General features: G+C 37.2%; 1 protein-coding gene across 1 annotated transcript; it reads right to left on the minus strand.

Moving 5' to 3' along the window:
- Positions 1-18,292: 18,292 nt before the first annotated feature.
- Positions 18,293-19,315, minus strand: LOC149178014 (uncharacterized). The gene has a single exon (XM_089423522.1). The coding sequence runs from the start codon at positions 18,828-18,830 to the stop codon at positions 18,399-18,401; it is 432 nt and encodes a 143-aa protein (XP_089279648.1). The 5' UTR covers positions 18,831-19,315; the 3' UTR covers positions 18,293-18,398.
- Between the last annotated feature and the right edge of the window lie 7,648 nt (positions 19,316-26,963).

Below are 26,963 nucleotides of genomic sequence, written 5' to 3' on the forward strand. Positions count from 1 at the left end.
AACGCCGACATTGCTGAGGGTGAAACAGCTAAGTCCTCAACAATGTTGTAATTCTGGGCTGCTCTCGCATGTGGATTGAAAGCAGACCTTCGAAGTACACCCTTGGCGGGCGGTTTGATTACTAAGTCCGGGTTAGGTTTTTCGATCTGTAGTGGATCGGAACCAGGAGCTGAGGTTGATGGGTTAGAGTGAGAAGATTCTGCTTCCTTACCATCAACAGGATTCTTACTACCATAATCTTGCGATCGAGTCGCAATCCTCACATGAGACATCATCAAAATGGGTTCTTCACTGGCAGTCGAGGAAGAACCTATCATCTTACTCTCCTGCTTTGGAAATGGATCTTTCAACACAGCAGGAGTGGGAGAACCTTTGACTATTTTCACAACCTCGGCCCGATGAGGGCAATCTCTTGTAAAATGATCCTCTTCACAAATAAGACAAGGATATCGAGGTTTGCGTTTTTCGTCATTGGTTTCCGACTTTTCCGTTTTCTCCTTCGGAGCCTTGTCTGCTTTAGCCTTCTTCTTTCCTTTCTTCTTTCCACCGTTTTTTGATTTGGCCGTAGATGACTCTACAGCGTGAATATCGGCGGAAAGTTCAGGAGAAGACTCTCCTGTCGGGGAATCAGGCAAAGTGATTATAGGAGTAGTAGAACTCTTGGAAGACTTCTTCTTGCTCTTTGTGTTCACGTACCAATCATACCATCAGCGGCATGAGATCCCGAAGGAGCAGCAGCGATTTGATTCGATTTTGGAAGATCTGGAATCTTCTCGTGTAACGTACCCGACTGAGTATAAACTAAGTCAAGGTACTGCGCCTGAGCAATGACTTGCTCCTCAGTAACTACTCCGGCCTTAGCTACATCTTCAGTAATCTTCGGTAATAATGATTTAACAAACCATTCAGCTAAGATTTGGTCCGGAATAAAAACTTTCACTAACCTTCTTCGACGTCTCCACTCATGAATGTGATCAGAAATATACGTGGACGTCGATTGTTTTAGTGAAGTTAATAACTCCGTGCCGTTATCGTATCTGACCGGCAACTGAAAGTGAGTTAAGAACGAGGTAGCTAACTGGCTAAAATTGTAAAAAGAGGCCCGTGGTAACTCAATGTACCACTTGGCCGCGAGACCAATGAGTGTACGCTGAAAAAGACGTAAGCGGATCGAATCATCCGAGATAGAATTTGAAGCACACCAGAGGTGGTAAGTCATCACATGATTGGACGGATCCTCTCCAGACTTACCTTCGAACTTGGGTATATCACTGGGCAACTTATTTGGCATTGGCGGCCAGAACTGAAGATATTGAATTGGATCATTCGTTAGGCGCGTCAAGTCTGGTAAATCCAAAGTTGCGATAAACGGTAATTGCCGATTAGGATCTCTAAAACTCTGAGTCACAACACCAGCCCCAGGAGGAGGATATCCAGGATAACTAGGAACAGGAATCGCATTAGGGATATTATATCCTCCTGGAAAACCAGGATTAACCGGACCGTACTGGGGTTGTTGAGGTTGTTGATAAGTGTACCCAGGATACGGTTGATACTGGTAAACCGGCTGTTGGACAGCTTGCCTTTGGTGGTACTGTCCCTGGTACGGTTGTTGAACAAATTGAGGTTGAGTAGTGACAACCGTACTTATACCAGGCTGACCCATAGGCATCTGGACCGTGGTTTGAATCGTAGATCCAGACAACGGTAAAGATGTCTGAGGAGTGGTTGCAGAGACAGTAGAAACCGGAGCTGTCGATACTCCAGAAGTAAGTGCGGTAGATGCAACGGTAGTTGCAGCAGCCGTTTGAGATGGAGTACTAGGTGCAATTGGCGGCTGAGTAACTACCGAAGTTACAGAAGTTTGAACATTTGACTGGGCAGGTTGCGGTTGCTGGGGTGAACCAGAAACTACGGGTTGTCCAGCTTGAGGTACCAACTGTATACTTGGTTGCAACACCTGTTGACCCTGTGATGGATCCCACACTAACATTCCAGGGTATTGACCCGTAACAGGTTGAGAATACTGAGATCCATAACCGGATTGAGGATAGGATTGATAATTGAAAGGTGCAGTTCCCATACCTTGACCATATGACTGACCTTGAGGTGGTTGATAACCTTGACTCGAGTATTGACCTTGAGGTTGATAACCTTGGGGTAAATACTGATACTGGGGTTGACCTTGACCTTGAGGTTGGTACCCTTGAGGTTGATACCCTTGGGGTTGATACCCTTGGGGTTGCCATCCTTGAGGTTGCCATCCTTGAGGTTGATATTGATACTGAGGTTGACCCTGGGGTACATATTGAGGCTGGGGTTGACCTTGAGGCATGTATTGTACCATAGGTGCATACTGACCTTGAGGTTGCCCCCCAGACACGATTTGTGTACCTTGAGGTTGCCCCCCAGGCGTTAACTGAGGCTGCCCCCCAGGCGGTAATTGGCCACCTTGAGGTTGGGAAACGGGAACTGAACCTGACATCATGTAAATGTCTCCTACACCCAATGGTATATTACCACTGTTTCCAGTTAATAACCCATGATCAACGGGTTGAGGAGATGCCCCCGCAAAGGTACCAGAAAGTGCTTGATACCCAGTGGGAACAGAAGGACCGCCGTGTAAGAAAGATTCAGGACTTTGAGTAAACACGGACGACTGACCAGACATATTTACAGGAGTATGAATACCTCCAGGTGGAAAAGGAGTACGAGGTGGAGAAAAACCTATCCCTGAGTTGTCTAAATAATTGGTTAACGAAAGGTACCAAGTAGTACTTCTAGGAGGACTGTAAAAGATAGATTCACGCTCCCTGAGCTCAATAGTAAGTTGATCTTCAAGGTGAGAAACGCCTATTTCTTCCTCTGGAGCAAGTTCTTCGATAGCAATCAAACCAGTAGGAAGATTTTCGGTGATAATTCTTTCTATTCTCGGTGAATCTGGAACACTAGAAGTTGGAGTAACAGGTTCGGATATTTCAGGTTCTTCGCCTATATCACTAGTAGACGAAAAACTACCAGCAAGCTCAGAAACTGTAACAGCTTCAGGATTATAACCTGTCTCTAGACTTTGGTAATCTGGATGGACTACCAAGGAAGATTCTCCTTCTTCAGGTGAACCTACTTTACTGCCACTAGGAGGAGTTACAAGGACCTTCAACCCTTCGTACTGACCCGGGACGTCTTCAGGAGATCCACCCCGTGATCTATGGAGTTTCCTCAACAAATCAGTTCTGGTAACAATCTCAGGTGACTTGCCCCGAAGTCTACGGGACTGTCTCGGTAATTCCGCCACAGCTAAAAACTTTTAACTACTACACACGAAAACAAAATAAAATTTCAAATCAAACCACCTAAAGTCTCTAAAGAACCAAACAAATTTGAATCACACGCCTAAAGAATCTAGGGCGTCAAACCAAGCACAAACAGTAGCCTTCCAGACCGAAAGCGCTAGTTGGTGATGAAGCCCAACATCGCTGGATTCAGTACAGAAGTGGCGGGTGGAACAGTTACCCCGACAACCTGCTTAATGAATAGACTGGACCAAGTTCCTCCACTTTAACCGTCTCGAGTGAAGTGAACCCCCCAGAAAATCCAAGTGAGTCTAGCCGACGTCTGCTCCAGGTACAGTGGGATCTTCCCTCCACCGTCACCTCGGTAGAATCCTAAAGATAATGGTCACTAAGGTTACCAACCGCAACAAATGCACCTGGGGGAACAGTCTAAACTCCGACAGCACGCAAGGGCAGAGTATCAAGCTCAATCCCCTTGCCTGCTCCTTGACAATAATCCAAGGTTTACCGACAAGTGACCCCTGGCTCCTCGACAATGGTTAATCCGAGGTTTACCGTTTATAATACGTGCGTGTCTGGCGTCGTTCCCAACGAGGGGGGATTGATCCCCTCACTGGTTCGGACACGAGCTCGTGCTTCTCCTTTAAGAGGAGCTTTCCCAGAGTACAAATGAGACAATTGGATTTATTCTATCACAAGATAAGCTACTTGTTTGGTTTTGTTGTCTTGGAGAGTTAATTACTCACCTACTCCAAGACACTAGCCTGATCTAAATTGGTGTTTCAGAGCCCTAGTAAATAAAAGTTACTACGTTGATTTTACTTTAAGCGTTAATTTTATGGTTTTTCTTAAAGACAAAAGGTAGCGGAAGTGAAACCAATGGTGTGTAGACTCGACTCAAACCACTACAAAGATGCACCTAAGATGATTTACGCTACTTTCCTTTTTCAATGAAATTCTTAACTAAGAGAGTTGAGAGATGCAAATTTTATAGAAAACAACTTTCTTAGTAAAGACAATCAAAGAAACAATTCTCTTTATCTTTTCAAGCATACAAACATGACCACTCCTTACGTGCACGAAAAAACTCTTTTTCTTTCAAAACTTTTCAAAGCTACTTGAAACAAAACTTTCCAAAGGAGATGTTTTTGTATTTTCTCTTTTTAATAAAGCATATAAATCTATTTTAACGAAAATCAATCTCAAAAGCTATAAAATCTATGAAAACTTGACTCACAAGCAAATCAAAAAGGAAATTACTCTAAGCAAACCTAACAAGGCAAAAGCTCACAAAGATGATTCTAGGTTGTTTTACTTGACCAAAATCAAATCAAGGACCAGCTAATGCAGAATCAAAAGACTAGTCAAAACAAAACTCAAATCTTTTTGTTCTTTTTGTAAAATGGAATTCAAGACTCAATCAACAAGCACTTCGAAATTTGCCCAAAGAAACAACTCAATGGTAAGTTGCTCTCACAGGTAGACTTTATGACAGGTCTGACTTCTAAGAATGCTGACAAAACCAGAGATATCTAAGGCTTGACAACTTCTACCGCCAAAGTCACTACAAGACCTACTCAAAAATCAAACCCTAGGGCTTAAACTTCTATGAAATCCACTAAAACACTCAATGCTATCGAAACAAGTTCAGGTGAAGATCTTTGACAAGAGACTAATGGATCTGGGCAGTAAAAACTAAGAAAAAGCAAAATCTAAGAGAAAAAATGCAAAAAATGGAATTTTTTCAAATTTTAGCAGGGGACGCAGGCGACCCGTTAAGACAGGTGCGGGCCCGCTCTGTGCACACAGCGACAGCGCGTCCAGGGACGCACTGTGCAATACTCAGAGGGTGCGTCCTACTGGAAAATTCAAGAAAAACCAAAATGAATCTAACCCTAAGCTAACCCACCCAAAGACAAAGTCACAGAGCCAAAAACCAGAAAAATAAACCAATTTTCTCAGAGAAAAGTTCATACAAAGGAAAAGACTTTCACATCAATGGATTCCCCAACGGAGTCGCCATTTTGTCAGGCGGAAAGAGTCGATAGTGCGGACACAAATCAACCTCCCTAGGAGCCTAAGACTCTCTAGTGACAAACAAGACAAACAAGAGCAATCCTTCTCTAAACATGCATTTACTATATGGGAAAGCAAGTGTTTAGATCCTACCTGTAATCCAACGCTGTTGTAGCAGTCCAGCTCCGCTGATCCGGATGAGCTCCTCCTTCACTTTGAAACCTGCATACACTAACAATCAAACGATTAAATAGCACTTGATAATCTCATAGAATAAAACATATTTAACACATAGACCAAGGAGTACATGAAACAACTCATAAATAACAAGTTATTGAGAAGAATGGACTCATTTGCATTAATAGGTAACAAAAGGAACAAATACAACCTGAGCCTTGGTGTTGTGCAAGTCCCTTCCAGGGTCCATCAAGAGTTCTCCTTTACTTTGACAAAGCTCACCCACTTCCAAATAGAACAAGCAAAGATGGCAATCTCTCCTCACAAACTTCTAAATGGGAGTCCTAATTCCTGCAGCATTTACCCTTAGAAATGTATAGCTTTCAACCTCTCCTCCTTCTGGCCCAATGCCTGTATTTATAGTGCTCAAGAGGAGGTTAATCAGGTCCACCATCAATGGGATAATTCCCTCTTTGGATGGGATAGCTCCCTTATTGATGGGATAAGTTCCTCTTTGGTAGGGGTGCATGAACCATCTGGAGGCGCTCAATACACGTCGAACAACCTTCTAGAATGCTCTAGAAATGACTACAAGTAACTTTTTAAAGATGAAACTTGCGCATTTTAACCTTTACAGGGGGATGCACCTGCCCCTTTACATACAGAGCGTCCAAAGACGCAGCTTTTGTGAACATTGGGTGCGTCCCCGCAGGTAAGTTTGAGAGAACCTGCGTACCCAGAGATAAATACATTTATAAAGACTTTCTCTCTTTTTTGGAGTTTGACATGGAGAGCAGAGGTATAAGACTTGCCTAAGAGGATAGCATGACTGTTGATAGAGCCATACTAACTGTAAATAGTCATGGTGACATTTTTTAGTGTAACAGTTAGTTCCATATCCTAAGTCATCAAGGTCAAGATATTTTTTAACTTAAGGATGTTTAGGGAATTGCCTAGTGGAGTGCACCTCCACAATGACAACCCGATAAATCCTTCCAACTTATCTTACGTAGAACCTTAATCCTTTTCGTTAAATATTTTGCAAAAGAAAATTTATGGTGCATTACTGAGGCTTTCACGTGCAAAATCCTATTTATATCCTTCCCCAAATTCATTTTCATGGTTCATTTTATCACATATATTCCTCTTTTTCTTTGTGTATCATGGCATGCCAACATTTCCTTACCCTTCTATGGTGTGTTGTTCCACCTAATCCCAAAGTCTTTGTGTCATGTGTCAGGTAGGCTCTACGCACCTCTGTCCTCACAATCAATTTTAAGTTAGCAAGTTTATGTTACCTTTCTTTGCACACATTCATTGTTTTCCCTAACTCTTCCCATTCCTTATGCACACCCATAGACTAAGATTGACCCTCCTAATACTTAGTGATTTCTCTCTTTTTCATTTTCATTTCACACCTACGATTCCCCCTCTTTCATTCATATTCCCTCAATTTCCTATTGCATCGCAACCCCTCTTCGTAATGTACATCCCCCCATGTGCTACGACATATCCGATGTGTGTGCACTGCATTATCCTTTATGTCGAGCCATATATTTATTCATACCATTTTCCTTACACATCATGGCACAAGTTAGTTGTCTAGTTTACTCATCACCCTCACACAATGATGCAATTCACTTACCTAGGCTACTCTCATTCCTTGAAACATGACATGATTCCTCATATATATTATAATTATATCATAAACATCTCTGCCCCATAGTCCACCCATCATCTATGTGCAATGACATAGGCCTCTCACACTAGCTACACTAACCACTTGCAACACGATAACTATTTATCACATATGTAGTGATACATTGTTCATCGATAGTCTATATCTTTCCATCACACTACAGTTCATCACCTATTATTATACTATAATTTTTATATACATTATGTTACTAATCATTCTTTTTTTGGTTAATTAATTTTTCAATATGAATATATTTGAAATTAAATGTACAATGGACATTTAGTGCTTTATCTTTAATCATCTTTAGGAGAGATGACACCACCAATGAAGAGACTGAAAAAAGAGATAGCAGAAGAGGAGTCAGAGGGAAGTTACATATATAGATACAACTTGTTTTATCGACACGTCCATGTCAAACACATGGTCAGAAATATACTGATTATTTTCCTAGAAAGAGATCCCTAATGAAGAGGAAGATGGTGAAGTATATCAGAATGTCAGAGAATCCTGGTTGCATGAAGTCACAGGACATCCTACAGTGTTCCCTTGTGGGGAGACTATAGAATGGATTATAAAGTGCATTGCGGTTAGCGATATAACCATTAGAAATAGTCATGGGGAAGGTCTAGCAACATTCACATACCCCCATTCACCAAGTACTATAATTTGCCGAGATATCAAGTGGTGCTCACTTTAGAATGGTATAACAACTTTGGTCTAAGAAACAAAGATATGTTGAAGACTTGGTGGCAAGACCCTAGCAAGTTTTGGACTAAGGCTGATGAGGTCTACAAAACTAAGCTACTAAGAAGAGTATATCAACTTATTATGGAAATGTGTTCTCGACTATATGGTATTCTTAATGCAGAGACATTTGAATAGAGATGGGTACCATTAATCTACACTTGTGCCCAAAAAGGAAGTGTATTTAACTAGGTAGATATTATGGCAACTTCTATTCAAACTAGAGTAAGATAATCCCAAACTCCACCAATGGGAAAACAACCAAAAATTTACATGGCCTCATACCTTCTCGATTGTATATTCTCTAGATATGAATTATAGATGTTGGGATGGAGATAGATTTCCTCTATAGAGATTCAACTGATTCACATCTATTGCAGGAGTTATGGGAGAATCATTACAAAAAACCATATGATAGAATAGTAGAAGGGCGTATCTTGCCATTATTTCACATCCTTTTGACAACGAAGTTCCTCGCATGTTTTATTGTTCCAAGTCATCATTACAAGATATAGTTGACTGGTTCACACCACTTTATGCCACATATATCAGAGTGTTTGAAGCATGAAAGTCTCAACATCAACTCCAATTATTCGTCACAAATAAAGTAATTCTATAGGAACTGGCATACCAAGTGACCACGGGGGTTAGAGCCATGTTGGCTCGAATGAAGAATGATGGCATGCCTACCCAATCTATGTAGGCACATGCTATGTAAAAATTTATAAAGAAGCAAAATTTGAATCCACTGACCTACAATGTTTTAAATTTGGAGAACTTAATTTCCACATGTATGATCCAAGGAACATAGTAGTGAGTCAATTATCTTAGTTGAAACATAGATTTCCATACACATCGAGCACCAATGAAGATGAAGAAAACATAAAGAACTATAATAATGTTGTACATGTCATGGAAGCACAAAAAAAGGCCAATTACCCTCAACTAGAAGATGATGTTGAACCTACTACTAGAGAGTCATCAAAGGGAAAATATACCAAAGAAGCAACCAAGAGAGAAAATAAAGTAAGTTGAAAGAAGATCAAATACTCAAAGGGGAAAGGGAAAGAAGGGAGAAAGTCAAGGTAGAAAAAAAGGCTAAAGAACGAAGAGAAAAGGCTCTATGATAGGAAGAATAAAAGAAGAAATGGGAAGAGGAAAGGAAGAAACTGGAAGAGGAAAGGAAGAAACTAGAAGAAGAAAGAAAGAAACAAGAAGAGGAAAGGTTGGAAAAATAAATATATGAAAAATAGGAACAGGAGGAAATAAGACAAACAGAGCATACTAAGAAGGAATCTTAGGCAATTTTTCCTAGCATGCATGTTGAACCTTCAAACCTAGTTTCAGTGCCACTCATAAGAGGTCACTTATTGTTGGAAGTTTGACAACTAATTATGTAAATTTGGGTAAAATGTATTAGTTATTAACAAGTTAGTTTTATACCAGAACATCGGTTATGTAACTGAGGAGAATCACCCATATAAAACTGATGAATGCCCGAACTATTGTATGGAGAATCATTTATTGATTGAATAGAGATTCCAATCCCTTTCCCTGTGGATGTTTCCTTGACACCCTGTCAAGGTTTTACCACGTAACTCCTGTGTTATTGCTTGTGTTTTTGCATTCATTTTTCCTATCAGTTATATGCCTTTCTTGGTTAATCTATAACTGTAAATGCCTTCTTTATTTCTTGATCTGTAACTCATTCACCTATTAAAACTACAAATGGTATCAGAGCGAGGTTAGTTGAGTTGAACGTCGTTGAGTTGAAGGTCATTGAGTTGAATGTCTTGGAAGCTCTTGGAGAAATTAGAGTTGTGAGTGCTGTGTTCAAAAAAAATACCGGAGCCATCTCTGCGTGAGGAGAGGAGGATTGCGCCTGAGACCTCTGCTTTCTGCATAGCATATTGCCAAAGGCTGAGGAGAGGAGGATTCCGCCTGTGACCAGAGCCATCTGCCTGCGTGTAGAGCCATATACCTATGTGTATTCTCTGCATGAGGAGGACTGCATCTGTTGTTGGCTTGTAAACCATGTGGAGAAGCCCATTGCTGCATTAAAGAGAGGAAGACGGTGCATGGAGAAGCCCATTGTTGCGTGTAAGAGAGGAAGACTAGCGTGAAGGCTCGAGGTGGCTCTGTCAAGTCAGAGTCTGTGTGTTGGAGCAGAAAGGACATTGGTGTTAAAGAAATTTGTCGTCTGCTCAAGGCGTGTGTGGGGTCTGTGCTGCCAAACCAGAACCCATTAAGGAAGCTGCGTTGCCAAAGGGTCTGCGCTGCCAAACTAGAACCCATCAAGGAAGCTGCGTTGCCAAAGGGTTTGCACTGCCAAACCAGAACCCATCGAGGAAGTTGCATTGCAAAAGGGTCTGCGTTGCCAAACCGTTACTCTCTGCATGGAAGAGCTGTCATTGAATGCTGCTGCAAGGAGATTACTGAAGTATTATGGGTATATCTAAATCTGGGTATTTGAAAAAAAATTAAAGTTTCCAAAAAAAAAATTAATTTGGGCAAAAAAAAATCAGTGGATTTTTTATTATTATTATTATTATTATTATTTTATTATTATTATTATTATTATTATTATTATTTTTCTCATAAATTAGTTTTTTCCTAAGAAAAACAACAACAAGAAATTGAAATCAAAATCAGGTTTTTCCTTAAAGGGGTGGATTTGTTCAAATTTGGAGGAAAGGAAATCAAAGGGTTTTTTCATTAAAATTGAAGGAAAGAAAGGGTTTTTTTCATTAAAATTGAAGGAAAGAAAAACAAAGGTTTTTCATTAATTTGAAGGAAAAATATGTTGAAGGGTTGTTTTTGTTTGTTTGAAAAAAGGGGAATTATTTTTTTTTAATACAAAAAGTTTTTTGAAGGGAAACAAAAAAATATAAACCCTAGTTGAAAGACTGAAACCCTAGGAGGAAAAAAATGGCCAAGATGTCGAATGCAAAATTCAAGGTGGATAAGTTCACTGGCAAGAGCAATTTTGTTCTTTGGAAACTGAAAGTTAGGGATTTGCTGGTGCAACAAGGGTTGCATAAGGCATTGGATGGAGCAACTAAGAAACCTGCAACCATGACTGATTCGGACTGGGAGGACTTGGATGCCCGAGCTCTCAGTACCATAAGGTTATGCCTGGCGAATGAAGTTCTGTTCAACATTCTTGAAGAGAGTACAGCTTCAGGGTTATGGGAAAAACTTGAAAAACTATATATGACAAAGTCGCTAACCAATAGAATTTATCTGAAAAGACAATTGTACAGTCTTCAAATTAAGGAGGGTCCAAAAGTTGCAAAACATTTGAATTTTTTTAATACACTAATATGCCAATTAACAGATATGGAAGTTAAAATTCAGGAAGAAGACAACGCTATAACCTTGCTATGTTCTCTGCCCGAATCATGGGATCACTTCGTAACTTCAATCAGCTTAAGCACCGATGATTCTTTGAAATTTGAATCAGTTGTGGGAGCTCTCTTATCTGAAGAAGTATGAAGGAAATCCAGTACTGAAATAACTGCATCAGAAGCCATGATGGCTAGAGGACGGTCAAAGGAAAGAGGAGAAAAAACAAGGGGGTCTTCCAGATCTAAATCGATGGGAAAGAAGTGTAAGGAAATGTTTTGGCACTGCAATAAAATTGGACACCTGAAGAAAGACTGTTGGAAACGAAAAGAATCTGATAACCCGAAGAAGGAAGCAAATCAAGTCGATTCAGGTATGATAGACGAAGTTTTATCTGCTGAAGAATTATGTATGATAGATGAAACTTCACCTAAATGTAATGTCTCTCAGGTTTAGAAAGCTGGCTATTCTCATCACATGTGTCCACACAAAAATTGGCTTACTTCGTATGAAAATGTAAATGGTAGTTCTATGTTTATGGGTAATAATGTATCATGTCAGACTGTTGGGATGGGAAATATCATGATTAAAATTTATGATAACACAGTTAGAACTTTAACTAGTGCTAGACATGTACCTGATTTGAAGAAAAATTTGATTTCTTTGGGAGTGTTGGATTCAGATGGTTATAAGTTTACAGGTTAGAATGGTTTGTTGAAAGTCTTTAAAGGTGCCCTAGCTGTTATGAAAGCATAAAAGGCCAGAAATCTTTACAAACTCAAAGGAAGTACTCATATCAGTGAAGCAACGATTGCATCAGAAAAAGAAGAAGTAGGTACTCGTCTATGGCATCAGCGATTAGGTCACATGAGAGAGAAAGGTCTTCAGATACTAATGAAACGTAAATCTCTTCCTGATCTGAAATATTTGAAGTTAGATTTCTGTAAACATTGTGTGTATGGAAAACAATGTAAACAAATATTTAAAACTAGAAATCATAATAGTAAATATATTTTAGACTATATTCATTCTGATCTGTGGGGACCATCTCCTGTTGTATCATATGGAGGTGCTCTATATTTTTTAACATTTATTGATGATTTCTCTCGTAAAGTTTGGGTCTTTATGCTAAAAAGGAAAGTTGATGTATTCAATGTCTTTAAACAATTTAAAGCAATGGTAGAGAAAAGAACAGGAAAATCAATTAAATGTTTAAGAACTGACAATGGTGGTGAATTCACTTCAATAGAATTTGAACAATACTGTAAGGATGAAGGAATTATTAGACACAAAACTATTGTTTATACTCCTCAGAAAAATGGTGCTACTGAACGTATGAATCAGACTCTTATGGAAAGAGCCAGAAGCATGATCAGCAATGCTAACTTGCAAAAGGAGTTGTGGGAAGAGCCAGTATCCACTGCTTGTTATTTAGTTAACAGATCACCTTCAGTAGCAATTAATTGTAAAATTCCTAAAGAATTTTGGATAGGTCAGTCTTGTGATTATTCACATTTAAGGATATCTGGTTGTGATGCTTATTCTCTTATTACTAAAAATCAGCGTTCAAAATTATATCCAAAATCGTAATGTTATGTCTTTGTCGGGTATGACTATGCAGTGAAAGGATACAAGTTGTGGGATCCTACATCATGGAAGATAGTCATTAGTAGAGATGTAACATTTGATGAATCTTCTCTTTTAAAATCAAATGTTGAAAGAATTGAACATGAACAAGTATCGCCAAATCAACAAGTTCAGTTGGAGGCTAGACCTTTCGGTGACAGTCAAAAGCAAGAAGAGACATCTGGAGAAAAAGGTGTTGAAGATACAAAGGAATTTGTTGAAGTTTCTGAACTAGTTCAAGTTTTTGAACCAGTTCAACAACCAGTCACTCTAAGAAAGTCTACAAGGGAAAGAAAAACTCCCAAAAGTATGAAGATTCTGCTTCATCTTTTTCTTTGATTATTGAAGATGGGGAACCTTCTTGTTATCAGGAAGCAGTAGATGATACAGATAGTGAAAAATGGAAAATGGCTATCGAAAAAGAAATGGATTCCTTAGCCAAGAACAATACCTGGGATCTTGTAGAACTTCCTAAAGGGAGAATTTTTTTTGGATGCAAGTGGGTATTCAAACTGAAACGGAAAGTTGATGGAAGTATCGAAAGGTATAAGGAGAGACTAGTAGCAAAAGGGTATTCTCAGGTTGAAGGTATCGACGTTCATGAGATCTTTTCACTAGTTGTAAAACTTATTTCTATTCATACTGTGTTGGCACTAACTACATTACTTAACCTTGAGTTAGAACAGTTAGATGTTAAAACAACTTTTTTACATGGTGATTTGAATGAAGAGATATATATGGAACAACCAGAAGGTTTTGTACAAGGTCACAACAAAAGATTAGTTTGCAAGCTTAGGAAATCATTGTATGGTCTGAGGCAGTCTCCCAGACAATGGTACAAGAAGTTTGACTCCTTCATGGTGAGCCAAGACTTTATTAGAAGTGAGTATGATCACTGTGTATACTTCAAAAGTTTCAATGGCAGATTCATTATCTTAGCTTTGTATGTTGACAATATGCTTATTGCAAGAAAAAGCGTGGAAGAGATCAATAGGCTAAAGGCTCAGCTCTCTAGGATGTTTGATATGAAGGATCTTGGAGCAGCAAAACATATCTTGGGCATGGAGATACACAGAGACATGAAAAATGGTAAGCTTTGGTTATCACATCAGAAGTATGTGGAGAAAGTACTTGAGAAGTTCTGTATGAACAATGTGAAACCTGTTAATGTTCCATTAGCTTACCATCTTAAGCTTTCTTCTGTTTTGAGTCCTATAACTGATGAAGAAAAGCAGTATATGTCTCATGTACCATATGTGAATGATGTAGGCAACTTAATGTATGTGATGGTATCTACAAGACTTGACACTTCACATGCAGTTGGAGTTGTTAGCGGGTTCATGGAAAATCCAAGTGCAGAACATTGGCGAGCAGTGAAATGGGTGCTTTGATATCTAAGAGGCGCAAGTGACCATTGCATCATCTTTAATAGTAGTGAAGGATCAATCTGCGGATATGTAGATGCTGATTATGCAGATGATTTGGACAAAAGAAGATCTACTAGAGGTTATGTCTTTACTCTTGTAGGTGGATCAATTAGTTGGATGTCAAAGCTTGAAGAAATAGTTGCATTGTCCACTATCGAAGCAGAATATATAGCTGCTTCAGATGCCAGTAAAGAAGCAATCTGGTTAAAGGGCTTATTGGATGAGATTGGAAGGACGCAGGAGAAAGTGAATGTACTTTGTGACAGTCAAAGTGTTATTCACTTGGCTACAAATCCTGCTTATCACAGCGGAACCAAGCACGTTGATGTAAGGTATCATTTTCTAAGACATGTGATCGATGGCGAAAAAGTAGCTCTTCAAAAGGTCCATACACAAGAGAATTATGCAGACATATTCACAAAGCCAGTTACAGTAGAGAAGCTGAGATCGTGTTTAGCTTCTCTTAGCTTGCAGAAAAGATGATGAATGGGCATGGGCAAGGCATTAGGAAAATTGTTGTCAAGGTGGAGTTTGTTGGAAGTTTGACAACTAATTATGTAAATTTGGGTAAAATGTATTAGTTATTAACAAGTTAGTTTTATATCGAAACATCGGTTATGTAACTGAGGAGAGTCACCCATATAAAACTAATGAATGCCCGAACTATTGTATGGAGAATCATTTATTGATTGAATAGAGATTCCAATCCCTTGCCCCGTGGATGTTTCCTTGACACCCTATCAAGGTTTTACCACGTAACTCCTGTGTTATTACTTGTGTGTTTGCATTCAGTTTTCCTGTCAGTTATATGCCTTTCTTGGTTAATCTATAACTGTAAATGCCTTCTTTCTTTCTTGATCAGTAACTCATTCACCTATTAAAACTACACTTATCACTTGGAGAGATGGGTATAACAAATGGCGAAGAGAATCAGGTCATAGATATTGCAAGCTTCTACTCTAATTGCATCTCCAACAAAATTGTCCAAGAAAGACATAGATACTTATCCACAAAACTAAGAAAACCAATCTCGATGATCATTGAATGAAAAATAGTTTCAAACACCATGGGCAATCCTCTAGCTATTTCTTCGATAGGACCAAATTTCTCTACTATTACTGAAATAAAGATTGAACACTTGACTAATAAGGTCAAGGAATTATAAAGGATCTTGAGTAATGTACAAAAGGAAAATAAGAGGCTTCGTAAAGAGAATCAAGATTTGTTAGCCTCAATCTCTAATGATAAATATTTCCAAGCATCAACCTTAGAAGCAAAAAAGTTTCTAGTAGATATTATGAAGCAATTATACAAGGAACTGAACACACTTCAGAAGGAAACTGAACACACTTCAGAAGGAAACTTCCACACTTATGGCCATTCAAAATTCAATCAAAGAAAAAGGTATGTGACTAAAGTAATCCATAACAACTATAGACATAATGTACGGGTGGAACATAGAGCATCCAACTGCACCAACAAACTTATAGAGAAAATATGAGATAGGTAATGAAAATGATAAGGAAGATATCAGATTGACAATCCAAACCCAAAAAAAGCTAGCGAAGGATGTTATTAGAATTTTGAACATTTATTAACAATTTCATAGCATGATGGAAGTTCTAATCAAATTCCTCAAAATAGTCCCCATTGGAGCACGTGGACAAATAAGGCCCAAACAAGAGACCTAGCTGGAGATACAAGAAATGATGGATGAACACAAATTGGCCATCACTCAGAAGGACACAAAGCCTACTAAGGAGGCTATTGAATGGTACGTGGTGTAACTAACAAAGTTCTACACAATGCTTACTACATTATTCCGCCGAATATAATCTGATCTAAAAACAACAATGCCCAATACTTTCAAGTGTGAGACCACCTATGAAAGGATAATATCAAACAAGGTCTTATCCATAGTATCTTATTACAAGGCATAACATATTTACTTGACCAAAGAATTACAAATTCAAGCCATGCTGCCCTAGCCTTGGCTATCTTGGAAATAGTCCCGTAAAGGATGTTTATTTTTATTATTTTCAATATTCATGTAATTATATTGTAAATAAAATAGAATTAGAAATAAAGTAAATTAAAAATTAGGCAAAAGGGTAGTTAAAAGGTCATGGAAGGTGAAAAGTCACCTCAATTTGTATAAATATACCCTCTAGGTTAGTAATACATACTTTTAGTGTTGGACTCCTTAGAGCACTTTGAAAGGGATGCTTGTAAATTTATTTCAAGATCAAGTTACAATTTTTCATTCTCGGTATTGGGTCTCTTGGAAATATTGTGTGATTGTACATGGGATAATTCAACATCAATATTCATAAACTATTTTGGGCTATGGAAAACATTTCTTTCTCATGTTATTGAACATTGTAAGACTATTCTTTGTTGTTGTTCAATGGTATGTGATTGTTGTTCATGTGTTGAAGGTTAACGAATTATTTCATTAATTGAAAACTTCCATCTTCCTAGGATTTTTTTGCTGAATTATATATGTTTTTATGTTGGATATTATTCACAAATTGATTTACCATTGATAGCTAGTACACTTCTTTATTCATGCATCTTAATTAAAGTTTTATATCTTGCTTTCTTTGTGGTCATGACCATGTACTAATTTGTTATAATATTGTTCATGTCTATTACTTAAGGTATTTCTATACATTGTTCTAACTTGTATTGCATCGGGAGTCTTATTTGGATTTCCCTTTCTTGCTCATTTTGTCCAAAATCTAATTTTCACCAAACACGATATGGCAGCTGGGCCATCATTTCAGATGGGGCTCTTACCCCAAACAATGTGAATTCTAATTGGAATTTCATATCGAAGAGATCCCCTTAGACTATAAACAATGCATTTTCCCCGTCAACATCACAATACTTAAGGAATCATGTTCTTCTCAATATTCTTCAATGTGTACAATAGGAGTTCAAATTACCATCTACTTTTATGTTCAAAACTAGAACAATTTGGTTCTTGGATATTTAATGATCAACAACTTGAAGGAATAATAGAGATGATTCTCTACACAGCATAGTCTCTCTTGCTACACTACAATTTCCTACACATTAACTTTAGTTTTCCACTATATTTCTACCATTTTTCTTAAAGTTCTCCTACACATTAACTTTAGTTTTCCACTATATTTCTACCATTTTTCTTAAGGTTCTCATCATTAATTTTTATCGAGAATAAGTTTTTATTCTAGAAAAAGTACATACTTCCCAATGATAAAAACCCCTCTCCTTGTGATTAAAATTCCCCAAAAAATTTAGCCTTTCCCCTCTTCACCACATCTCACTCTCATGTTTCCATTAAATTGAAAACTAAAATTCCATTAACCATGAACAAAATTAAGAAAATGAATTTGGGAATAAATGTCACAGTAAATAAGAAGACCAAAATTAAAACGCATAGATAGTTAGAATTAATTATTATCCCCTCTGGACCCTTTATCTCTTCCCTTTAAGTGGACTCATAACCCATTGTTCTTTCTCACTTAATCTTAAACCATTTATTAACTCTTCAAAAGTAATAATTACAAATCGTCAATGCAAAGTCGCATGAATCATAGTAATGAAAAGTATGCATGCATATCATTACAATATATACATAATCAAGTTCAGAACATTAGACAAAGGTTGAAATCAATATTGTTTCAATGGTTGTGTGATATTGTTTATCATAGAGCTACTTAAATTTCACCATATGAATATGTTTATAGCTACCTCCAAGGATCAAGTAATGGATTGTACATATATATTAATGGTTAATACTGTATAATTTAATAAAATTTAAAATATTTAATTTATTCTTTAATAAAAATAAAAAAATTTACCATTGCAATTATACTTCAATTATCATCACCAAAAAAATCCAATTCTTAAAACATCCAGAACTCTCGCATGTTAAAGTCATTTAAAACCCATCTCCAATAACTTAGCAGACGCTCCACTTGCGACAAGGAAATCATCGTGAATTAAGTACTAAATGTGGATAACGGGTGTTTGAATATACAGAATAGTTCTCTATAATCGAACTTAAAACAGAAAAGGAAAATCTTAAATCGCAGAAACGCTAAGACTTGAGTTCACCTCAGAATCATCGCAGCTAAGCACCAACCTCTCGGCTGGCAGACCAGAGGTCGAATCCCCGCTCCTCCGCCGTTGCGCCGCCCTGGATGCCTCCTTTCTGGCGGCGGCATACAGCCTCGCCGCTAATGCCACCAAATTCTCGGCCGATTGGAGGGCCAAGAGCGGAAGCAAAAAGTAGAGCTCACCCAGCCGGAGCTCCTCCTCGGGCTGCAACGGTGGGCAGCTGGCTTCGTACAGATCACGCGAGTTACAGATAAAATGGCGGGGGTGGTTTTGCAGCACTCGCTTGGCGATAACCGGCGCCGGAAATTCATCCACCTGGCCGCTAAGGTGGACGACCCTGATGACGTCCGGACTCACCACCTCCGTCCACTGGGCGCACGAGATCATCGATCCCATAATTCTTCTTCTTCAGTGAAAAGGGCAATCGCAGAGGTGAATGCAAGGTTACGAGAATCGAACGCGGGGCAAAAAATGGGAGGCCAACCGCCTGAGAATGCACAAAAGGTGTAGAACTTGCCCGGAAGTTCGAGATTATGAAACCGCCAAATGCAGACAATGAAGGGCATCGAAACAATGGGCGATCACAGAATTTGGGGTTCAGGGTTTCGTCCTGCGCGCGCGGGTTTTCACTAATGATTGCCAGAAAAAACAGGAGAGCAGAATTCTAAGGCAGACGCAGTGGTTTTACATCCACTGTCATACGACACCCTGCTACCGCAGAAAACACAGCATGGCAGGGGGCTTCCAGGCCCCATTATTTGACAGGCACTGCTCGAAAACTGATCCATTATTTGGCGCATTATTCAACTGGAATTATGGAATCTAGTGAGAAGTCAAATTGGGTGGAAATTTAATCATGAAATATTGTTTGTCTCCGAGTGGATTACAAGAATACCTCTATCTTCTCAAATTTAAGCTTATATCTTTTGAATAAAAAATCATTGTTTTTAATCATCACATCCATTTGAATTATAGTCGATATTTTATTAAAGAGGATAAGAATTGAATTAAATTAAGGACAAGGATAAGAATTGAATTAAATTAAGGACACGCCTCCTGTTCCTTGGTTCTGCAGGCTTTAGACTGATTAGGTTGGTTGTGTCAGTGGGCGTTTCCACCGAGTAGGTGTGATTTTGTTCAATTTTATAAGTGGCTCATTTTGTCAACATAGTACATCATTTCAATCTTGCAATGAGATACATGAATTTGTCAACATTCAAGTATTTAGTATTAGAATAGGTGTAGCATCGATGGATTTGGCAAATAGACCATCCCTATCTTGTTGGTTTATCTATGCAATTTTTCATGAACCATGGACAGGTGGATGATTTCGATATCTAGGAATCATATGCAATGAATTAAATGAAGGTGGGGAGATGTTCAGATTTGTGTTCAATGGAATCTATTTTATGATGTCACGACGTTTCTGTTCTCTTTTGGCTTCCTAGGGCACTTGTTTAGGGTTCCCTTCATGTTTATGTAATTCACATTCAATCCATTAACTTCATTTCGGGTATGTTTTGGCCAATCCTTTGATTTGGAATTTAATGTCAACTAAGAAATATCTTAATTTTCATGGCTCTTTACTTTAACTATTCAATATTCAAAACTTGACATAAAATATTTGCTAATTATTTGGATATATTAGTTATATATTCTCTCTCCTTTATGCGAGATTATGAAATGTTGGAGTATTCGTCACTGTCAAGTTAGATACCCATTCCATGCATGCATACAATGGTCTCAATAGACTCCAACATTATTCCATGCAAGAATGTGGAATAAATTTATGAGTGATTAATTTATTTAGGGAAACAATTCAATGGTCTCAATAGACTCCAACATTATTCCATGCAAGAATGTGGAATAAATTTATGAGTGATTAATTTATTTAGGGAAATAATTACTTCATGTTGGTTCATTTTCTATATAACATTATTTTTAACATTAAAAATTCATATAAAAAATGATGAGTAAATAACACAAGTTCAATGAATGATTCATGATTACATCTAACTCCATTCAAAAGTTGAACCCTTAACATACGGTTAGCTTTATTGTTTTCTTCATTTAAGTGCATATTTATTATTGAAGGTTGGTTCACATATGGTTTCTTTTTTATGTGTTAATTATGAAATGCATGTAAGATGCAAGTGCAATGTGTAGCTAATTTATTTAACTATTTCATCTATTGTTATGATAAGTGCACATTAAATAAAACCAATGTGATATGAAAGATAGAGTATAGAAAATATAGAAGATTATTTACCTTTAATATCAATACTAATTCTAAGTTGTAACACAATATATAACTAGAAAATATGAATCTCGTATTCGAGAAATGTCTTTTTTCCATGATATTCACATCCACAAGTAACCAGAGAATCCATAAATTATGTGGATAGATTATGATCATCACAAGTACTTCACATGAATATTAAAGTAGGAGCCAACTAGGAATTTCTATGCATGCATGAAGATAACATTAACTATCAGTAAAAGTATATGCTTCATATAAAATATTGTTGAACATGAATCAAGGAAAGACATACAAAAGTGTGGAAGATAACTTATATCTACTATTGCACATTACGCCCAAAATTACTCTGTAAAGCTAAAGATAGCTTGCATATGCGAAGAGTCATGTTCAACAAGTTAAGATAATGTAAGATAACTAAGCATGAGCATTAAAATTCTAGAAAATTCTTTTATACCACAATTGTGCTTGACAAGAATGGAAATATTCTTTCTCACATGCACACAAAAAATAAATAGTGTTGAAGATAACTTACAACCATCCTCAATATTCCAAGAGTATATTCCAGAAATTAACTATGTCACACACTTATGGAGATATCTTAGAATACGTAAAGAAATACCTTTTTCAATAGTATAAACACATATTTCATAGAAATATTAAATGATGTTTAGCCTTAGTCTACCTCTTGACTTTTTACTTCCATGACTCTTACCTTTCAATTTTACTTTAAACTATTTTATAATTTATCCTCATTCAAAAGTTAAATGAAAAAACATCTATTTTACAACAACAATAATGCAGTACAATATCATTTGATCACTCTCATTGTTAAATTTCCATGAAACTTTGCAACTACTTAAATGAATAATTGAAAACTAAAACTAGTTAACTTTCACCAAGATATAACATTTCTTAACAATTCATATGTAGTGGAATAAAAACACAAAGATAAAACAACATCACACAAATTGCCACACTTTCCTCGGGAAAACCTGCTTACCTGATGTGGCTATTTATTGATTGCCTTGGAGTAATTGAATCTATTACAAAGCAAGTTATCTCTCTGGAGAAAGTGTTCTAATTCTCACACAAACCTCAAAAAATACAATTGATCTTGGCCTACCTTGATCGTTACTTGATCTCAATTCCTACACATAATTGATCCTCTACTACCTCCTTGGATTTCTCTGCAATCCTTGTTGTCTTGCTTCAATTTTTCTCCTCCTTCCTTGCGCACTTGGCCTACTTACTCCTTGAGTTAATCTCCTATTTCCTAGCACACTTTAGGCCCTATTTCTTACCACACTTGAGCTCTTATTTTTAGGACCCCGACTCCACACAACTTGTGCACAACCAACTCTCCTAAATTCTAGCACACTTGTGTCTCCTAGTCCTTAGGACACAATTCATGCGCTCCACAATCAAGACTCTTCTAACATACTTGTGAGCCTACTTTGTCTCATAACCTCATGCACAAAACAATAACAATTTACTTATGCCTTCGTGCCTCTTTTATAGATTCGATCCATGCTAAATATGGTTAGTTCAAATTTCGAACTCAAGCTCTGATAGGGAGTTCACTGAGAGTGCTACTTGATCTCCTTTCATTCATCATTAGAGTTGTTGACTTATTCTTTCTCTAGTCAACATTAGAGATCTAACTCGTTCTTCCTTCAATCAAGACTAAAGACTAACTCACTCTAATTGAACACCTAACTACCACCTCGTTCTACAGTCAAACTGATCAAGGCTTCTACTTAACTGAAGCTCCAACTCTACGCATGTTGACTTGATGATTATTCCAGTGAACTGAAAATAACTCATCCTAACTGAAGTATAACTCATGAGCTAGCACTCGTACTGGGAGAAGGACAATTCAAGGTCTTCATTGGCTAAGGCACAAGCTAAAATACCTTGCTCACGACATTTGACACTCCCTCTTAGCGAGGAAGGTACTTCTGGAAGAACCTTGTCCACTTGGGTTTGTCTTCAACACTACCACATGCTTCGTTGTTGCAACTGCTCCCTCTAAACTAGAAGACTTCCTTGATTTCTCCTGCAGAATCTGATCTAAAGACCTATTCTTTCCAACCATACTCTATGAGTCTATCACCTTAGTGATAAGTTCCATATACCCTATATATCTTAGTGGTTGCTTACTCTTCCTAAGGTGGTACTAGAAGATCCAACTCTCTCTTGATCCCCCATAGTCAACTCTTGTGCCCACCTGGATTGAACTCTCCCTATACTAGGAGTCATTGGTTGAGTGGCCGCCTCCGCTCACCCTCGCCTCTGCTCCTCCTCATCCTACTGGTCAGCCCAACTACCAACTAGTCGAGACTCAAGATGAGATATTGGATGAGACTCCATCTTGAGTAGATTCTCTTAGGTTCTCTAACCTACTCTTGCTCTAAGGACTCTCTCAGAGCTCTACTCTCCTAAACCATCACTTTTATACCCTACTGTTATGGCAAAGAATTTATTCTTGCGGACAAGAATGATCTCCCTAGACTCAAAGATAAATCTAGAAACAAACAAACAAGTAACTGTAAACTTTCCTTAGTCTATAACTGAAATATGATAGATGAAAATGTGTAAGAACCTCTTATATTTCTATGAAATTCTTGTAGATGTCCCTTGATTCCTTCAAAATCCTTCCCTCATTGTTTCAAGAGAAGATATGCACAAACCAAACCAAACAAGGAATGCAAGCATAAGATAGATAAAGATTGAAACACAATATATATGGAAATTGAAACATAGCATATATCATAACATGAATCCAATACTCAATTACAAACTATGAAAAAGATCAAGGAGTTTTACAATGAGAATCATAACAAGTTCAAAGAGGAAATAAACATATGCTTGTATTAATCTTGAATAAAAAGGAGAGATTCAACCTTAGCCTTGATGTTGCAAACCTCCTTCCAATAGTCCCCAATCCTCCCTAAAGTGACAAGCTTCCAGCCTCAATTTGACAGCATAAGTTTACATTCAAAAAGTCCCCATTCGTTGGCATTATGGCTAACGTATTGTCCTTGATGGCAACCTACTTAGTAAAGATGTCAACTCTATCATGATTATTATGGAAGTAATGCAGATTGGTACAGTTGGTATGGAGAGAGAAATGCCAATTCAGAGATAGATGAATGATAAAAGTAATGTTTGAGAAACTATACATGGATCCTATGAAGAAGGGTCACTTTCATACGCTGGTCCTATATGTGACATTCGTGTACATAATTATAACCATGGAAAATTAGTTACCAAGGGCCTTTCCTGTGGTATTGGCCCATAGTAAATGGAGCGACAATGGTTATTTGATCCCATAAAAGAATACTAATGATATTACCAAGGTATTTACCTAAGGTATTAGATAAGGAAAAAGCTATATAAGGGGATGAAGATCAAGGTGTTGAGTGTGCAAGTTGTGAATTATTTATGAGTGATTTGATCTAAAACAGGTGTGCACCAGGGAACAAGGAGAAGGCTCAAATATGAAAGATCTGAAGTATGTTGACATATATGCTTGATTGATTTACTTACCGCAAATGTCAAAGTAGAAAATAATGATGAACCAGTAATTATAATGATGATGTGATCTAAATTAATTATTCAGAAGTCTATAGTATTGACAGTAAAGGTTGCAGAAAGTGAAATGATGTTTGTAGCGAAAGTTTTCATTTCTATATGTAGGTATGCTTTGGAATAGCAGTGTACATACACATATCTATCTCTGTAGGGTCGCGTATATATTCTGTGAAATATTTTTCAGTATGTGAATACCTATACACGGGTGTTGTGTATGGTAAGAATGTACATATGTGGATATTCCTTGTGGAAGTAGCGTATACAAACTAAGGTTTGAACTGATGCTTGATGTTTACAGTTGATGATGTCTAGTTTATTTGTTGATGTTTGTCAATGAAGTCTTGATCATGTTGATCTTTGTTTGACATTGTTGATTGGGTTGGTTGTTCATGATTGGAATATTGGTTAGTGATGATACTACAGTTTTGTGATCTATGATTGGTTCAATGATTTGTGAATAGTTCAGTACTTGATTCAGTAATTGGTTCAGTATTACAGTACTTCATGATTCAACTTTCTATGATTTTAGATCTTTACGAAGATTTGATACAGAGGAAGCACGTATATACGTGGGTTTTGTTCAGGACAATAGCGTATATTTTCTAATATTTATTTGGTTTGGTTGGGTTCTATATTTAGTGGTTAGATGCTTCAGTAACTCAATTGATCAATGACTCAGATTCAGTATTTTAGTGTGTTAAGTCAGTTTGGGTTTATTTTTTATATGGGTCCAGTTTGAAAATATGATGAAAGGTGGCCTATAGCTTGTGTGAGGATTGTTTGACAAGTGTATCCAGTTTTAAACATTTTGAAAAGATGTCCACAAGGAGTTGAGGGTTGCAGCCTTCAGAAAGGGGATAGGATCTTCCTTCCAGTAGTATATGGTAAACAAGTTTAGGGGGTTGTAGCTCCCTTCAAGTAGGAGTTGGAGAACGAGTGGAGGTTGTACCCTCTTGCAGGTGGGTGCATGTGTACTGATAAGAGCCTTCATCCATATAAAATTGTAACAAATACTTTTCTTTATAAATAAGAAAGAAGACAAAGACAACAACAATGGTGGTTTTCTCCTGCATTGGGTTTCCACCTAAAATCATGGTGTTCTATGTGTGATGCTCATTTTCTATGATTTCTTTATATTCTTTATTACATACTGGAAATAATTTAAGTATTGATTAAAGGTAATCATCTGATATAACACATGAAAAATCAGTAAACTACATATACATTATTTTCTTTCTCTAAAGTCGTGTACATATGCAGGTTGATTTAATAATAGTAGCGTACATAATTCAATATATGAAATTTGGAAGCTAATGTTTAAAAAGTTGATTCACACCCCCCCCCCCCCCCTCCCCCACTTAGTATATTTCTCAACAATTAGAATCATAGTATGTCCCTCAGGAGAAGCTTGATCAATTAAAGGGAGATCCATTAAGACAAGTAGTCAAGAAGGAGAATTTTCTATTAAGCCACCTTTGTTTAATGGATCTAACTTTTTATTTTGGAAAGTTAAAATGAGAGAATATTTGTAGGCACTTGGAGCTGATGTATGAGCAATTTTAGAAGGTGGGTATCAATACCCAACCTCCATTCCCATAGATGATGCAGGGAAGAAATAATATGAGATAAATGCAAAGGAATTCAATGCTATTTTAGAAATCTTGGTTGAATCATAATATGTGAAGGTCATGGAGTTGAATACCACAAAGGCTATATGGGATAATATTGTTCAAAGCTATGAAGGTGAAACTAAGGTAAAAAGTTCTAAAATTCAAACATTTATAATTCAATATGAAACTCTAAGAATGCATGATGATGAAAGTATAGCAAGTTTTTCTCTTAAGGTAGATGAGATCATTAACTCAATGAAAAATCTTGGTGACTAATAAAGGATTGTACCGTTGTTGAGAAAATTTTAATATCTCTAAACCTCAAAATTCAAGTCCAAATTATTTGCCATTGAAGAGATGTAGGATTTGAAGAATCTCACTATTGAACATCTCCATGGGATTTTAACAACCTTTAAAATGACAAAATGGGTTCCATCAAATATCAGAGAACCTACATTCAAAGCTACATATAAAGGAAAGGAAAATGAAGAGCATAAGGAAACAAATTATATTTTAGATGAAGAAGAAGCAAATTTTGTCAAGAAACTTTAGGTAGGAACTAACAGGTTTAGAGGTAAGCTTCCTTTTAAATGTTTTGTCTGTGGAAGAGTAGGTCACTATGCTGCTAAATTTCCTTATAAATAAAATCATGAGAAAGGGAAGAATGTTCCAAAAGGAAATGTTAAAAAAAGTTTTGGTAGCAAGAAAATCTTTTATACTCATGAAGATAGTGAGTATTCTTCCAATAATGAGGATGTTGAATCTGATCAAGATTATAATTTTCTTATGGCATTTGAAGAAAAAAGTGTGGATGAATCTGATGATGTTTTTATGGATGCTCTAGAAGAAAAGGAAATTTGTATGTATAAGGAAAACACTCTTGTTGAAGAAATAACTCAGCTAAAATTCCATTTAGAAGAAGCTAAATTAGCTTAAGAAGATTTGAAGAAACAAGTTCTAGAAAAGGAAAGGCACTGTGAAAATTTAGAACTTGAAATAGTGGGTCTAAGAAAGGAACTTGAGAAAATAAAGGCTCTAAATTTTATATTTGCTAAAGGATCTGAT

The sequence above is a fragment of the Pinus tabuliformis genome, chromosome 4_1 (genome assembly GCF_031772625.1).
Source record: "Pinus tabuliformis cultivar Carrire ecotype Pingquan chromosome 4_1, CPIR1, whole genome shotgun sequence".
Classification (NCBI taxonomy): Eukaryota; Viridiplantae; Streptophyta; class Pinopsida; order Pinales; family Pinaceae; genus Pinus; species Pinus tabuliformis.

Coding starts and splice junctions, on each gene's coding strand:
- LOC149178014 (XM_089423522.1), bottom strand. CDS start 18,830: ATGGGATCGATGATCTCGTGCGCCCAGTGGACGGAGGTGGTGAGTCCG.